Source organism: Chlorocebus sabaeus, chromosome 13, assembly GCF_047675955.1.
Source record: "Chlorocebus sabaeus isolate Y175 chromosome 13, mChlSab1.0.hap1, whole genome shotgun sequence".
NCBI classification, from domain to species: domain Eukaryota; kingdom Metazoa; phylum Chordata; class Mammalia; order Primates; family Cercopithecidae; genus Chlorocebus; species Chlorocebus sabaeus.
This window is the reverse complement of record NC_132916.1, coordinates 2,637,222-2,653,558: the sequence shown is the minus strand read 5'-3', so window position 1 is coordinate 2,653,558 and position 16,337 is coordinate 2,637,222. Positions and strand designations below refer to the sequence as shown.

Here is a 16,337-nt window from a genome sequence, read left to right as displayed (position 1 = left end):
TGAAACATGTTGCATTTTTTCGGATTCATGATGGTTTGCAGATGCTTGATTTCCTGAAGGGGAGAACCTGACAAGCCTGTCTTCTAGATCAGTGGTCCCCAACCTTTCTGGCACTAGGGACCAGCTTCGTGGAAGACAAGGTTTCCACGGACTGGCAGGCCGGGACGGGGATGATTTCAGGATGATTCAACTGCATTTCATTTATTGTGCACTTTATTTCAATTATTATTACACTGTAATACACAACACATTAATCATACAACTCACCACAATGTCAGATCGGTGGGAGCCTGAGCTTCCCTGAGCTTGTTTTCCTGCAACTAGAGGGTCCCCTCTGGGGGTGAAGGAGACAGTGACAGGTCATCACGCATTAGAGTCTCATAAGGAGTGTGCAACCTAGATCCCTCACATGCACAATTCACAGTAGGGTTTGTGCTCCTAAGAGAATCTAATGCTGCTGCTGATCTGACAGGAGGCTGAGCGCAGGCGGTGATGCCAGTGATAGGGAGCGGCAGTAAGTACAGAGAAGCTTTGCTCACTCACTCACCACTCACCTCCTGCTGTGCAGCCTGGTTTCTAACAGGCCTCCGTGGCCAGGGGTTTGGGTACCTTGTTCTGTATCACCACTGCTCTAAAGTGCACGTGAAGGAGATATTTAAGCGTGGATTACTGGAGTATGGATGACTCTCCCATGCAGTGCAGACAGGGAAGACGAAAGCAAGAAATAAAGAACAGGGGTATTGGAGTAAAAAAATCAAGAGAAGACAAAAGGGGGTGGGGAAGAGACGAAAATAATAAATAAAAAGTAAAGAGAAAAAAAAAAAAACAAAACAAAAAGGATAAGGTCAACAAGGACAATGAGTGGAGTTTTAGAAAGGGATGGAAGGGTGGACCCACGCACACAGGAAGAGAGAGAAGAGCCAAGCCAGGGTCCTGGGAGATAGGACAGAGACAGAGATGATGGCAGAGAAGCACAGGGGTGTTTTCGAGTGACCAGGACAGACACAGAGATGATGACGAAGAAACACAAGGGTGTGTTAGAGGCTGAATGTTAGGAATTCGGAAAGCAATTTCCTCATGACGTGTATTTTCAATGTTGTTTTATTCCTGCAGCTCCACCTCTAGAGAAGTGGCCCATGCTGTTGATGACGTGAGTATACAATTTTCCTTGCAAACTCTATTCAGAGAGCAGCTTCCTGCTTGGTGGGTCTCCATAGTCCCCACAGATCCCTGCAATGGAGAGCAACTCGGAGACTGAATGAATAGAAAGTAACTTATTTTAGGCTTTCTTAGTTAAGAAGAATTGTTTTTTTGTACCTTGATTTCTATTGGCACATGAAATTAAGCATTTGACACGCTTTCCTTGTGGGAAACCAGCTCCTGACCCGTAGTTCGATGTGAGGAAGTTACCTCACTTCCATTTATTTTCCAGCCCAAATGATCAATGAGTGCAAATATGAGCAGGTTCTAAAGTGTAGAGCACCAGGCAAAGAGACATAAATAGAAAATCGATGATATCAAGTGTGAACTTTGTGATTCTAAACTGGAATCAAGCGTAATTGTGTTTCTCCTGAAAAGCCTCCGTGCTTTTTAGTTTTAGCCATGAAAAGGCCGAGAAGTCAGAAGGAGCAGCCCAGCACCCCAGCTGGGGTGTCTGAGGACCAAGCCCACTGCAGGAGAGATGCTCATTAGACAACTCGATTCTGGGCTGGGAAAGGAAGTGGGTGGGAGGAGCCTGGGGCACTTCCGGGCTGAACAGCAAGGGCGGCCTCAGAATGGGGGGGCTGTGTCCCAGCGCACGGAGCGCACCTCAGGCACTCCCTCAATGCGGGATAGAAGCGTGGGGGTTAAGGAGGGACTAGAGCAGATTGAAATACATCATTACATTTACAATCTTGAGTTCATAATAATGATTTTTTAAAAGGACCTCACATTACTTTTTTGGGTGCTAGAACATCGACTCATTATTCTAAAAAGTGATGGAAAGAGGAAAGCGCTGTAAGGTCCTTCCTGTAGGAAACATACTCAGGGCAGATGCATGGTTTTTGAGGGAACAGAAGATTCTAGGTGATAAACTCGACAAATGCTAAAACTGGAAAACCGTCATCTGAAACCCCCAGTGAAATAGTGACTCTAGGCTCCTCAGAGGACGCTGGTCAGGGGTTGATGGGATCTTCATGACAAGGGCTCAGGGTTGCCTCAAACCCTCTAAGCATTTGCAGCTCACCTGAAGTTGGGATGCAGAGACAGGATGTCCTGAGAGGGTGCAGCAGGTGGGACACAGCAGGAGTGATGAAGCACTTTTGCTTCCAAATCAAACCAGCATCTACTCAAGGCTCAAGGACGGTCATTTTAAAGGAGAGGAAACCATCTGCCAAGTCCAGAATGTGGACATTTCACAGAACAGACTGCCTGCCTTCTCTAATAATAAGTTTTATTTTTAAAGACACGAGGATAATAATAAGTTTTATTTTTAAAGACACGAGGATAATAATAAGTTTTATTTTTAAAGACACGAGGATAATAATAAGTTTTATTTTTAAAGGCAGGAGGACACAGTAGAATGAGATGAGTCAGCCTCAGTGTGTCCTGGTTTGGAGCCTGGCGTGCACAAGCCAGTGACTGTCACAGGCATTGTTGGAACAGTGGGGGAAGTCCGAGTGTGTCCTGGGTGTGTAGGGGGCAAACCTTGTCTTCTACCCTCCTAGGGTCCCTGGCAGGGCCTGAGAATGGAATTGGCCTAAGGCAGGTTGACGGGGAAGAACATCGGATTTGTTGAATGTGGGGTCTACCTGACACGGAGCCCCACGGGAAAGGAAGACTGAGGAGTGGCACAGCCTGCACGCTGCCCTGTGGTGTTGGGCAGAGGCCACGGTGGACAAGCCACCAAACAAGATGGGAGACGGAGGGAAGGCGAGGGCTGTGCTAACAGGTCTATCTGTGCAGAGCCACTCAGCTTCCGACCCTGTATTCGTCAGGGATCTCTAGAGGGACAGAACGAATGGAATAGATGTATATGTAAAGGAACAGTTTATTAGGTGTTAACTCACACAATCACAAGGTCCTACAACAGCCATCTGCAGGCTGAGGAGCAAGCAGAACCAGTCTGAGTTCCAACTGAAGAACTTGGAGTCCAATGTTCGAGGGCAGGAAGCATCCAGCATGGGAGAAGGATGTAGGCTGGGAAGCTAGGCCAGTCTCTCTTCACAGTTTCTTTCCTGCTTATATTCAGCTGGCACCTGATTAGATGGTGCCCACCCAGATTGAGGGTGGGTCTGCCTTTCCCAGCCCACTGACTCAAATGTTAATTTCCTTTGGCAACAGCCTCACAGACACACCCAAGATCAATACTTTGTATTCTTTAATCCGCTGATCAAGTGGACACTCAGTATTAACCATCACAGACCCCAGCTACCGACAAGAACATGCTTTGCTCCTGGCCCAGCGAGGGCGGCTCTCACGGGAGGGTCAGATCCTGCCTTCAGCGCAGGAGGAAGAGGGGAAGCCAGAGTGCTCTGCGTGAGCCTCCTGCTTCTCAGGAGCCTTTAAGTAAAGATAATCCTGATGCCTAAGTGGCATATTTTGGGGTGACGTGTTCTGCCATTCTCCATGTGACCTTAATTTTATAAAGTGTGATGAATGGCATGGTGATTGTATTGTAGAATGTCTTTTTTTTTTTTTAGAGATGGGAGGTCTCACTATGTTGCCCAGGCTAGTCTTGAACTCCTGGCTCATGTGATCCTCCTGCCTTTTCCTCCCAAAGTGCTAAGATTGTAGACCTGAGCCACCACACCGGGCAAATTGTGCTTTAAAAGTGTTCTTATCATTTAAAAATGCAGCCTGTAATACTTAGCGATAAAACGATCTATTGTCTGGTTTTGAATGTAAAGTATGCCTAAGAAAGGGAGGTGGATTGTGCAGGAATATCTGTAAAATAAGATTGGCCGGATGTTCAGCACTTGTGGTGCCGGATGATTGCACCTGAGGACGTGTCGTGCTGTTTCCCCCATTTCTGCGTATGTTAAAAAGTCCCCAGTGAGAACAGTTAAAAAAAAAATGCTGGGCCTCTCCTTCATTCTGCTTATTATGGTGATCACAAGATGAATTTAGAAAGCACATGAAATGCTAACCATTTCACTAACATTGATAATTTTGAATTTAGCATGAAAGTCTCAGGTCATGTAGGACACGATGGCCATTTTGAAGATGATTTTGTGTCACGTTGATTACCATACGTCTCGTTTGAGGTTCTACAAGGCGTGTCACCTGAATCAGTCTGATGATGGTTACATATAGTAAACTTTAAAACTCTTTTTTAAAAGGTAGTTTTAGTTAGTGGATTGATAGCCTTGTATTTTTTAAAGAGGCCAAGAAAATTGTTATAGCCATACTTTAAAATTGCTCTTACTATGTCCCTGGAAAGAAAAACTTTTACAATTCTTTATTTTAAAGTATTATTGATGGATTGATTGATTGATTCATTGATTGATTCAGCTTTATTTAGGTAAAATCAACAAAAATTGTATACATTCAACATCTACAAGATAATTTTATATACAGATGTATATGATTACCATCCATCTTTGGATGACACATATGGTAATCAATTTTACAATGAAGGCCGGGCGCAGTGGCTCACACCTATAATTCTAGCACTGTGGGAGGCCGAGGCAGATGGATCACCTGAGGCCAGGAGTTCGGCACCAGCCTGGCCAACATGGTGAAACCCCATCTCTACTAAAAATACAAAAAATTAGCTGGGTGTGGTGGTGGGCGCCTGTAGTCCCAGCTACTTGGGAGGCTGAGGTAGGAGATCGCTTGAATCTGGGAGGCAGAGGCTGCAGTGAGCTGAGATTGCGTCATTGCACGCCAGCCTGGGCAGCAAGAATGAGACTGCATCTCAGAACAAAAACAAAAGCAAAAACAAAACATACAATGAGTAAAATGATTACCACAGTCAATGGTAATGACTCCCAGGATGGCTAAAGAGTAGAAAGGGGGATTTTATCGGTGGTATCAGTTTGCAAACTGAGAAGAGACAGTCTCCAGCTCTCTCTGTTAAAAGGTGAACTGTAGGACACAGAGTTTGTGCACAGTCTGTATAAGCTGGTCGAAAATAGCTGGAGGTCTGCAGCTGCTTCTCAGGAAAGAATTGTGCAAGGCTGATCCTCTGCCTAATCAGGGTTGCAGTGGTCTGGGTTGTAAATCAGAGTTAGGGATTTTCCTGATGGCTCCTGTTGTTAGGGAGTTTAGCAAGAGTGTGGTTTTTCTTGTAGCCATAGGAATTTAGGACGCTGTCAGGCAGCCAAGCCCTGAACCCCTGACTCATAGGTGCCTTTTACTTCCTTAACCTTAGGGTCCATCTTGGTTGATGAAGAAGCGTCTATTGGTCTCTCAGATCACGTCTCCCACTTGTGGTCAGTCATAGCTTGGATTTCTGTGGGCTCATAGGCCTCTTATTTTAAATGGCCTGAGAGGGAACTTCATGGATTTGTTGTTCTTTCCTTCAACAGAACATTCTCTTTAGTTTACTGTATGGATTTGGCCTACCTTATGAAGGAATACTGTATGGATTTGGCCTACCTTATGAAGGAATTTCTTCCTTGAAGCCAAAAAAGATTCCCATGAAACTTTTCCTGAAGCATTTCTTCTATGTTTTCTTCCAGTAGTTTAATCACTTTGGGCCTCACATTTAGGTCTTTGATCCATTTTGAGTTGACCTCTGTATAGTGTAAGAGGTGGGAGTCTAGTTTCATTCTTCTGTATATGGATTTCCAGTTTTCTTAGTACCATTTATTGAAGAGACCATCCTTTCCTCAATGAGTGTTGCTGACATCTTTGTTAAAAAATCTGTTGGCTATAGATATGTTGGTTAATTTCTGGGTTCTCTGTTCTGTTCCACTGGTCTATGTGTTTGTTTTTATGCCAGTACCATGCTATTTTGGTTACTATAGCTTTGTAGTATATTTTGAGAGCAGGTAATGTTATTTCTCCAGCTTTGTTCTTTTTTTCTCAGCATTTCTTTGGCCATTTGGAATCTTTTGTGGTTCCATACAAATTTTACAATTTTTTCAGTTTCTGTGAAAAATGTCATTGGTACTTTGATAAGGATTGCATTGAATCTCTAGATTGCTTTGGGTTATATTGTCATTTTAACAATTTTAATTCTTCCAATTCTTGAGCCTGAGATATCTTTCCATTTGTTTGCATCCTCTTCAGTTTCTTTCATTAGTGTTTTGTAATTACCCTTTTAGAGGTTTTTCACCTCCTTGGTTAAATTTATTCCTAGGTATTTTAAATTTTTGGCAGCTATTGTATATAAATGGGAGTGCCTTTTAAATTTATTTTTCATTTAGTTCATTGTTCATATGTAGCAACAATACTGATTTTTTCATATTAATTTTGTATCTTGCAACTTTACTGAATTTTTTGATCAGTTCTGAGAGATTTTTGGTAGAGTCTTTAGGATTTTCTGTATATCAGATCATGTTATCTTCAAGGAGGAACAATTTGACTTCCTTTTTTATGATTTGGATGCTCTTTATTTCTTTCTCTTGTCTAATTGCTAAGACTAGGACTTCCAATACTATGTTGATAAGAGGAGTGAGACTTGGCATCCTTGTCTTATTCCAGTCCTTAAAGAAAAAGCTGAAAGATGTTAGGATATTAGCTGTGGGCTTGTTACTTGTGGTCTTAATTATGTTGAGGTTGTTTTTTTCTATACCTAGTTTTATTAAGAGGTTTTTTTTTTTTTTTTAATCATGAAAGGATGTTGAATATTTTGACAAGCTTTTTCTGCATCTTTGGAGAAGATCATATGATTTTTGTCCTTCATTCTATAGATGTGACCCAGTTTGTTTATAGATTTGCATATTTTGAACCATTCTCGCATTTTGGAATAAATCCCACTTCATCATGATGTATTATCTTTTTGATGTGCTGTTCAATCAATTTGCTAGTATTTTGCTGAGGATTTTTATAACTATGTTCATCAGGAATGTTGGCCTATAGTTTTTTGTTATTGTTTTGTCATTGTCTGGTTTTAGTATCAGGGTTATGCTGGCCTTGTAGAATGAGTTAGGAAGAATTCCCTCTGCTTCAGTTTTTTTGTAATAGTTTCAGAAGAATTGATATTAATTCTTCTTTAAAGGCTTGGTCGAATTTAGTAGTGAAATCTTCTGGTCCTAGACTTTTCTTCGTTAGAAGACTTTATTACTGATTCAATCTCATTACTTGTTATTGGTCTGTTCAGATTTTTTCTTTCTTTTTTGTTCAATCTTGGTAGATTGTATGTATCCAGGAATTTATCTGTTTCTTGTAGGTTTTTGAATTTATTGGCATATGATTGTTTTTAGTAGTTCAGATGATCCTTTGTATTTTTGTGGTAGACGTTGTGACATCTCTTTTTTTGTTTCTGATTTTATTTGGGTCTTCCTTCTTTTTTCTGTTAGTCTGGCTAATGATTTGTTGATTTGTTTATCTATTTTAAAAATTAACTTGTTTTCATTGATCTTCTGTATTTTTTGTATCAATTTCTTTTATCGTGGTTCTAATCTTTATTTGTTTTCTTCTATTAATTTTGGGTTTGATTTGTTCTTGCTTTTGTAATTCCTTGAGGTACATCATAATGTCATTTATTTGAAATCTTTCTAGTTTTTTAATGTAGGCATTTATTGCTACAGACTTGCTTCTTAATACTACTTTTGCTGTGTCCCACAGGTTTTGGTATGATATATTTCTATTTTAATTTGTTTCAGAGAATTTTAAAGTTTCATTCTTAATTTCCCCCTTCATCCATTGGTCATTAAGGAGCATGTTGCTTGATTTCCATGTATTTGTATGTTTTCAAATATTCCTCTTGTTATTGATGTGTACTTTTATTCTGTTATGGTCGAATAAGGTACTAGACGTGATTTTGATTGAAAAAAATTGTTGAGACTTGTTTTGTGTCCTAACATGTGGCCAATCCTGAAGAATGTTCCATTTGCTGATGAAAAAATGTATTCTGTAGCTGTTGAGTGAAATGTTCTGTAAGTGTCTGCTAGGTTCATTTGGTTTATGGTGCAGTTTAAATCCAATGTTGCTTTGTTGATTTTACATGTAGATGATCTATCCAATGCTGAGAGAGGGGTGTTGAAGTCCTCAGTGATTATTGTATTGGGGCCAATCTTACCCTTTAGATCTAATAATATTTGCTTTATATATATATGGGTGAAAATGTATTTACAATTGTCATATTCGCTTGCTGAATTGATCCCTTATGGTGTAGTGTTCCTCCTATCCTCTTTTCACGGCTTTTAACTTGAAGTCTGTTTTATCTTACATAAGTAAGGCTACTCCTGATTGCTTTTGGTTTTTCTTTGCTTGGAATATTTTTTTCTATCCCTTCACTTTCAGTTTATATGTCTCTTTACAAGTGAGGTGAGGTGAGTTTCTTGTAGACAGCATATAGTTGGGTCTTGTTCTTTAATCTGTTCAGGCAGTCTACATCTTTTAAGTGGGAATTTAATTTGTTTACATTCAAGGTTATTATTAATAGGTGAGGACTTACTCTTGTCATTTTATTGACTATTTTTTGATTGTTTTGTATATCCTTTGTTTCTTACTTCCTCTCCTTATTTTTTGCATTTAGGTGGTTTTCTGTAGTGAGTCTGATTCCTTTTGGTTTCTTCTTTTTGCATTGGCTGTACAAGTGAGTTTTATAGTTTTGTATTTTTTATGATGGTGGTTATTGTCTTTTCACTTCCAGATGTAAAACACCCTTGAGTATTTCTTGTAAGTCCTGTCTTGTGGTAATGAATTCTTTTTGTTTTTACTTGTCTGTGAAAGATTTTATTTTTCCTTCATTTCTGAAGGATAGCTTTGCTGGGTCTAATATTATCGGCTGAATTATTTTTTTCTGTCAGTCAGTACTTTGACTATATTATCCCATTCTCTCCTGGACTGCAAAGTCTTTGCTGAGAAATCCACTGTTGGTTTAATGGACTTATATGTGACTTAATGCTTTTCTCTTGCTGCTTATAAAATTATTTGTTTGTCTTTGACTTTTGACAATTTTACTACAATGTGCCTTGGAGAGGACCTGCCTGGGGGTTCTTTGAGCTTCCTGGACCTAGATGTCCATTTCTCTCACAAGACTTGGGAAGTTTTCTGCTATATTTTTATTAAATGTGTTTTCCTCAGCTTTTCTCTTCCTCTTTCTGGAATGCCCATAATACAAATATTGATTCACTTAAAGCTGTCCATAAATCCTGTGAGCTTTCTTCATTGTTTTATTCTCTCTCTTTCCCTCTGTCTGCCTGTGTTATTTCAAAAGACCTGTCTTCAGGTTTAGAATTTTTTCCCTCCTATTTGGTCTAGTCTGTTGTTGAAGCTCTCTATTTTATTTTTTATTTCTCTATTATATCATATATTTCATTGAATTCTTCAGCTCTAAGATTTGATTCTTTTTTATAATTCTGTCTCTTTATGGTATTTTTCATTCAAATTATGAATTGTTTTCCTATGTTCATTGAATTGTATTTTCTTGTTTCTCAGTGAGTTTCCTTAAGATTGTTATTTTGAATTCTTTTTCTGGTATTTCATATATTTCCTTATGATTGGGATCTGTTACTAGAGGATTGCTTCCCTTTGGAGGTTACATATTTCCCTGCTTTTTCATGGTTGCTGTGTCCCTAACATTGACTCCTATACATCTGGTGAAAAAATTGTCTCTTCCAATTTTATGGAGTAGGTTTCATGAGGAAAGACTTAGGGTGTGTGGTTCTAGGGGCACACAGTAATGTAGTCTGCATGTAGTTCCTTCAGCTGTCATACACACTAGTGGTATTTATGAGTTTCTCAGTGGCCTACAGTGAGGGAGTCTGTGTTAACAGTGATGCGGCTTTTCCAAGGGTAGGCTCTCAGGCTATATCTCAGGTTGGGGATACACATACGCACACAGTAGGTCATCCAACATGGGGTTTGGCTCATTGGAGTTGGAGCCCCATGGCTGTTCCTCTGGCCAGAAACATGGGCATACTGTTGCTTAGCTGGCCTGGGAGTGTGCCTGCCAGGAGTGACCTGTAGGGTGGTTTCTCTGACTCAGGACACAGATACAAGACTGCTCAGCTGGGGTGTGTCTGCTAGGACCAATTCAAGGGGCTGTTTCCCATGTCTGGGCCACAGCTGCATGGCTGCTTGGCTGGCCTGAGGGTGTGTTTGCCAGGGGTTGCCCACAGGGCTGCTTCTCAGACCTGGGACAAGGGCACATGGCTGCTCAGCTGGCCTGAGGTGTATCTGCCAGGGGTGAACTGTACAGCTGTTTCTTGGGTCTGGGGTACAAGTGCAAGGCTGCATGGCTGGCTTGGGGATATGCCTACTGATGGTGGCCCATGGGGCTATTTCTCAGCCTCTTATTGGGCAGGTCAAGGGCAAGTCTGTAGGGTGCTGGGGTACTGTGGGGCTATTTCTCACGTCCTGAGCACAGGTGCACAGCCCCTCCTCTGGCCTGGAGGTGTATTAGCCACTAGGAGGCTCAGGGGCCTCTCCTGCTTAGGGAAGGGGTGAACAGCAGCTTAGCTAACTCAAGGGTAGGGTTGCTGTGGGTGGGACTGCCAGACTACTCCTCCATAGGGTTGCTGTGGGTGGGACTGCCAGACTACTCCTCCAGCTGGTAGGGCAGCGATGGGGGTTGATTTCCCTGCTGTGCAAGGCCAGAGTCACAGCCAATCCTGAGCCCAGGCTCCATGCAGCTGGGGTTGTGATGTTCAGCCACACATGAGGGCTTGGCGTCATGAAGATAGAGCTCCAAGGCTGGAGAATGGCCATGGTTTCTGTTCCCCAGAGCAGGGTATGCTCCAGAGGTGGCTCTGGTCTCAAGATGGGGCTGTGCTGCAGCAGCTTGGCTCACAGGGATGGCTGGGGAGTGAGCAGTGCACACCTTGTGCTCCTAATCTGGGGCTATGGAGCTGCGCCATGAACTTCCTGCAGCTCCCAGATGGCTCAGGGCTTGCGAGGACTGCAGGATTCCCCTGGTGTAAGGACTGTAGATGTTTTCTGTGGTGACGGGAGCTGGTGGGGATCTGCTGCTTCCCTTTTCCCTGCAACGGGAAGTCCCTTGTGACTCCAGACAGATCTGGCCCAGACAGGGGAGATGGGGCTGCAGAAGCCTGCTGCCTCCACTCTGTCCTCCTGGACTTCCAATCAACACAGGTGTCTCTCCACTCCCATGATGCACTGCGCACTCCGCCAGATCTCAGCTCTCTTCCTTCCACACAGTCAGAGCTTAGCTGTGTAGTCATTGCCTTGGTCCTTTCTTGGGCGGAGGGAGCTGAGCACCAGCTCTCTCTGGTCAGCGTCTTGCTGACTTTGCTTCCACCATGCAAATATATATATATTTTATCTCACTTGATGCCTTAAGCACCAGTATGCTTGAGTCAAACAAAAGGAGACAGATTAAATCCTCATGATCAGGACTTTGATCTTTTAACAGGAGCCCTGGGACCTTATCAATCCCCTCCCCTTGTCAATCTCCTTCTTTTATAAGTGAACACACCCTAGTGTTTGTGGTTTAGTAATTGCCTTTCTACACTTCCCTCAGTCTGCGAGTGTCCTGGTTAACCTGAAGGAGTTTTTCAGTGAGGAAATGCATACTGAGGCTGAGGCCTGGCCCCAGCCCCTGGGGAAGGCTTATTATGATTATTAACTACTGTTCCTTGTTACTTTATTCATTCTCTTGGCAGGCCTCTCCCGTTCCTGCCAAAGTTCCACCGAATCTTCAGATTCAGATATTTGAAGTTTTCCATCTTACCCGTCAAAATAAAATAACATTTTATTGGGGCATTTTGGATTATGGTTTTGTTTTTTGTTTTTTTTTTTTAAATCAGAATCCAAGATGTTGCTTTTTAATTTGATAGGCCTGCTCGCTAGAGGGCTTTGTGCCATCAAATCTGCTGAGAAAGCAAATCATCCATTCTGTGACCCTGTATCTCCTGGCTCCCACATTATGTTTTTATTTCCAAAAGTCTAAACAGAGTTTGAGTTTGTACTGGACGTGTAACACGGCACTTCATGTCCATTTGCAATCTAATTCAGCGTTTCATCGTTTGGATTCAATCTGTTAATAAAGTCGATCTCAGATGGAGAATCTGGCTACTGCCCGAGTTCCTGGCGGCTGTCTTAAAGGCTGTTTATTTTCATTTTTGATTTAATTTATATCCACTCAGTTGATAATCAGACATGGGAGAACAGATTTCTGGCTTTGTATCTAGTTCTTGCTGAACTGTCTTTGTTCATCCGTGATTCTCCCTTATTGTTAAGTTTGCCAGTTACTGACTTGAATGTCTGAATACAGTCGACAGAGCCTATGTATCAAATGACACTTATTTAGTTACATGAAGCCAATGTAAAGCATGTTTTTGTGGTGGTGCTTGGCAGGATTGATAGATGTGATACACCTGAGACAAAATTTTTAATGGTCAGAGACTGTATGGTCCTTAATACATTACTTGTTCTTTTTTAACTCGGGTTCACCGGGCCTTGAACTGCCATCCACAGGACTGTTGATACCCGCAGCAGGCAGCCTTGGCTTGCACAGAGCGCGTTGATGTGCAGTCCCTCCCTCCTGGCTGTTTTGTGTCTGCCTCTGGGAGAGTCCCTGACTCTGTCTGCATGTCATTCACCGGTCTCCTCTTCCTCTCAGGTTTCCTTCTTTAAAATGGAGAGGGTGAATTAAATGTACTTTTAGCTCTAACATTTGATGACAAAGAATTTTATGCCCTAAGTGCTTTTAAAGTTATCCTAGGAAATTGGATATAAATCAAAAACTGGATGCTACAGCAGGTAAATGTAAGGAAAAACAGCTTTTAGAGATCATTGCCTCTGAGCCAGGTGCTTTCACAGGTTATTTCATGGGAACCTTGTGATTCCTGAGGCAGGGGCCATGCGTCCCCCCTGCGGGTGTGTGCAGGCCTCTTCAGGGAAGTGGCTCCAGATGGGCAATCCTATCTTGAAAAGAAGGATGCTGTCAAGAGCTTGAAAATTTGGATAAGACAAAATTGTTTAAAAAGCCAAGAGAAATGAATCCTTCTTGTGAGATTAAGGGTATTTAGTATCAGGAGTGGGAAGGGTTTTTGGACAGACAGGAAAGCATTGAAGCTGTTTGGAAAAATTAAACTTCGCTGTGGAATAATTTTGGATGTTTAAGATCGAATGATCACGCTGTGGAATGGAGCTCTAAGTCGCGTGGGGGACTTTTTGGACTCAGGCTTGTTTTTATGGCTTTGCATGTTTCTTGTATGGTGTCCCTTGAGCTTTCGGGTCAGACATTGTAGACCTTTGCGTTTTTCATTTGCTTTTCTTTATGGTTAAAACTTGGACATTTGAAGACAGCAGTAAAACACTTTGGGGTGTGTGTGTTCCCATGCAGTTCATACTGGAGCACTAGGATTACATTCTGGCATAGTACCAAAGGAACAGTATACCCTAAGTGGACAGAAGAAAAATGAAAATATGCCACGAGAAAGGCTGGTGGTTGGATTAGGGACTGGGAGGTCTGTTCTTACGGCGAGGCCAGGGGCTTGATCCTGTTGGGTGTCGGAGTTTTGCTTTGGTGTTTTGAGTGTGAAAGGAACTGAAGAGCTGCTTCTGACATAGGGGATGTGACATTATCATGTAAGAACATGCAGGTTCTGAAACAGTTTCTGGTACACAATAACTGCCCAGTAAATACTCAGTAGAGACATAAGCTTCTTCTGTGAAAGCCGTGCCGGCAAGCTCTGCATCCTGGTGGTCGCTTCTGTGATGCATTAGAGGCCACGGACTGCCCCCAGCCACCGGCTGCTCCTCCCGGCATTGCCAGAGTCACTGCGGTCAAGCTTGTATCTCCACCCGCTTTCCCAAAAGTCATCCCAGGAAACTGGATACACATCATGGTAGCAAGTGACCTCCCCGTCTACCAAGTCCAATCAAGAGTTTGAAATAAGGACTCAGGCCACCTCTCGGCAACAGGTGGCATTCTGTGTCACCCACTCCCTCCCTCTTAACTTTCTTTCATCTGCTTTCTTCTTTTCTAATTTGCATTTGAGAAAGATTTCTACAGCAACAACATAAAGGACAGATGGGAGAGGTGCTGGACTGGAGGCAGAGGCCAGTTAGGGGGATAGCCAGGGCGCTGTTTCATTACACAGGACAATAGCAGCGGGCTTGGGGCAGTGAGCAACCCAAGGCTGCCTCCAAGGCACAGCCGAGGCCCTGTCCCCAGGCAGCACAGGGCTGAGGCTGGTGTTCAATCATTGCTTCCTGAGCTGCCTCACCCAGATGCATGCCAGGGATTCCTGCAGCCTTTCACCTCTGGCAGGACAGGAAAGGTTCACTATTTGATTACATCAGCATTTCACGTCGGAGACCTCACAGAATCCAGACGCAACAAGACTCCAGCAGCTGCCCACCACCGCCCATCCAGCAGCAAGCAAATAACAAACAGCAACAACCACCACAAACAGCTGTTGAATCTCACAGCTTTTGTCTTTACAAAATAGGCCACTTCTTTGACATGTTATTGCAGGTACACGTGCACACACACACAGACACACACACTACTAAGAAGACGGTGTGGAGGTATCATCCTAGCATCCGCTAAACACTGTTAGAAAAAATCCAGTGCCTCCGGGTTATTTGCCACTGAGTTGTGGTTTTCATTCTTCCTGTTACCGCTGCTTTTTCATGAATACATATTTTGTTTTAGAAGTGGAACCAATCCAGGCTGGGCACGGTGGCTCAAGCCTGTAATCCCAGCACTTTGGGAGGCCGAGATGGGCGGATCACGAGGTCAGGAGATCCAGACCATCCTGGCTAACACGGTGAAACCCCGTCTCTACTAAAAAATACAAAAAAACTAGCGAGGTGGCAGGTGCCTGTAGTCCCAGCTACTGGGGAGGCTGAGGCAGGAGAATGGCATAAACCCGGGAGGCGGAGCTTGCAGTGAGCTGAGATCCAGCCACTGCACTCCAGCCTGGGCGACAGCGTGAGACTCCGTCTCAAAAAAAAAAAAAAGAAGTGGAACCAATCCAGGTTCATCTTTTCTTTGCTTAAGTGAAACTAAACTAATTTCAGATTTCTTGCTGAAAAATGCCTTTGCTTCCGTTACACAGGTTATAATTTAAGAATACAGTCCCGCAAGATCGAGATTTGTTTTTGAAACAGACATGTTAGTTCCATGGGTTACAATGGAATATAATGATGTCTGAGATGTGATTTCTTTAGCCATTTGAAAACCTTATCTCTCCTGCAAACTATCAAAGGCCCTTAGAGTCGGTAATTCGGGTGTTGAACCCTCAGCCTAGGGCAGATTGAGGAGCTCTGTTGTGCATTCCTCAATAGATGCGACTTTCTTTTCTCTTTATGGGGTTGGCAAACCTTTTCAGGAAAGGGTCAGGGAGTTAATATTTTCATCTTTGAAGGCCATGTGGTCTCCAACTCAATCATCCAACTTTGCCCTTGAGGAAGAAGCAGCAGTACACAGCATGTAAACAAAGTGTGGGGCTGTGTTCCAGGCAAACTTTGTTGTTTACAAAAACAGGCGGCACGCTGGGGTTGGTGGGGCTTGTGTTTAATTAACGCAGCCCACAAAGTCTTACGACATTGTTTTACTCTTTTCTCTCAGGAAACAGTTCTGGTGAAATGTGATCGTCCTGGCCACCCTCTGATTAATAAGACGTATCATTTTGAAAGGTAAGTGCTTTTCAAGGTGTCATATAAAGCAAACTTCCACATTAAAAGAACAAGTTTTGCATTGGGGTTTGAGTAATGAAATGTGCGATTTATCCTATCATTTTGACTAATTGTGATTGTAAATACAGACGGTCCCTGATGTCGATTTTTCAACTTTAGGAAAGTGCGAAAGAGATACACATTCAGTAGACACTGTGCCTCAAGGACCATTACAGCCCTTCTGGTTTTTGCTTTTAGTACAGTAGTCAATAAACTACGTGAAACAGTCAACACTTAAGCGTACAAGAAGCTTTCCATTGGGTGACTTTGCCCACCTGTAGGCTAATGTGTGTGTTCTGGGCACATTTAAGGCAGGCTAGGCTGAGCTACAATGCTTGGTAAATTAAGTGTATCAAATGCATTTTCAACTTGTAATATTTTCAACCTACAATGGGTTTCTCAAGTTGCAACCCCATCATAAGTCGAGGGACATCTGTCATCCATATGTTCATCGTTTTAAGTAAATCGACATTTTTTTAGGTATCCAGTTTGTTGACAGTAATTTCATTGTGATGATAGCAACTAACTATAAGGCTTTCTGTCAGATGCCTTCCTCGGCACCAGGTCGTGGTGTATTCCCAGGGTGG

The 16,337-nt window shown here is 42.7% G+C and overlaps 1 protein-coding gene across 23 annotated transcripts in view; it reads left to right on the top strand.

Annotated features, from left to right (window-relative positions):
- KIF25 (kinesin family member 25) overlaps positions 1 to 16,337 on the top strand; it is a 67,387-nt gene that overhangs the window by 26,574 nt on the left and 24,476 nt on the right. For 21 of the 23 annotated variants that reach the window (XR_012094981.1, XR_012094980.1, XR_012094979.1 and 18 more), the window contains 2 exons: positions 1,114 to 1,150; positions 15,644 to 15,711. Coding sequence is in view for 12 of the 23 variants with exons in the window: in XM_073022265.1 (XP_072878366.1) it covers positions 1,114 to 1,150; positions 15,644 to 15,711 (105 nt within the window). In the remaining 11 variants the exon portion in view is untranslated. The remainder of the gene's footprint in view (positions 1 to 1,113; positions 1,151 to 15,643; positions 15,712 to 16,337) is intronic. The other 2 variants (XM_073022261.1, XM_073022268.1) reach the window with 1 other exon arrangement.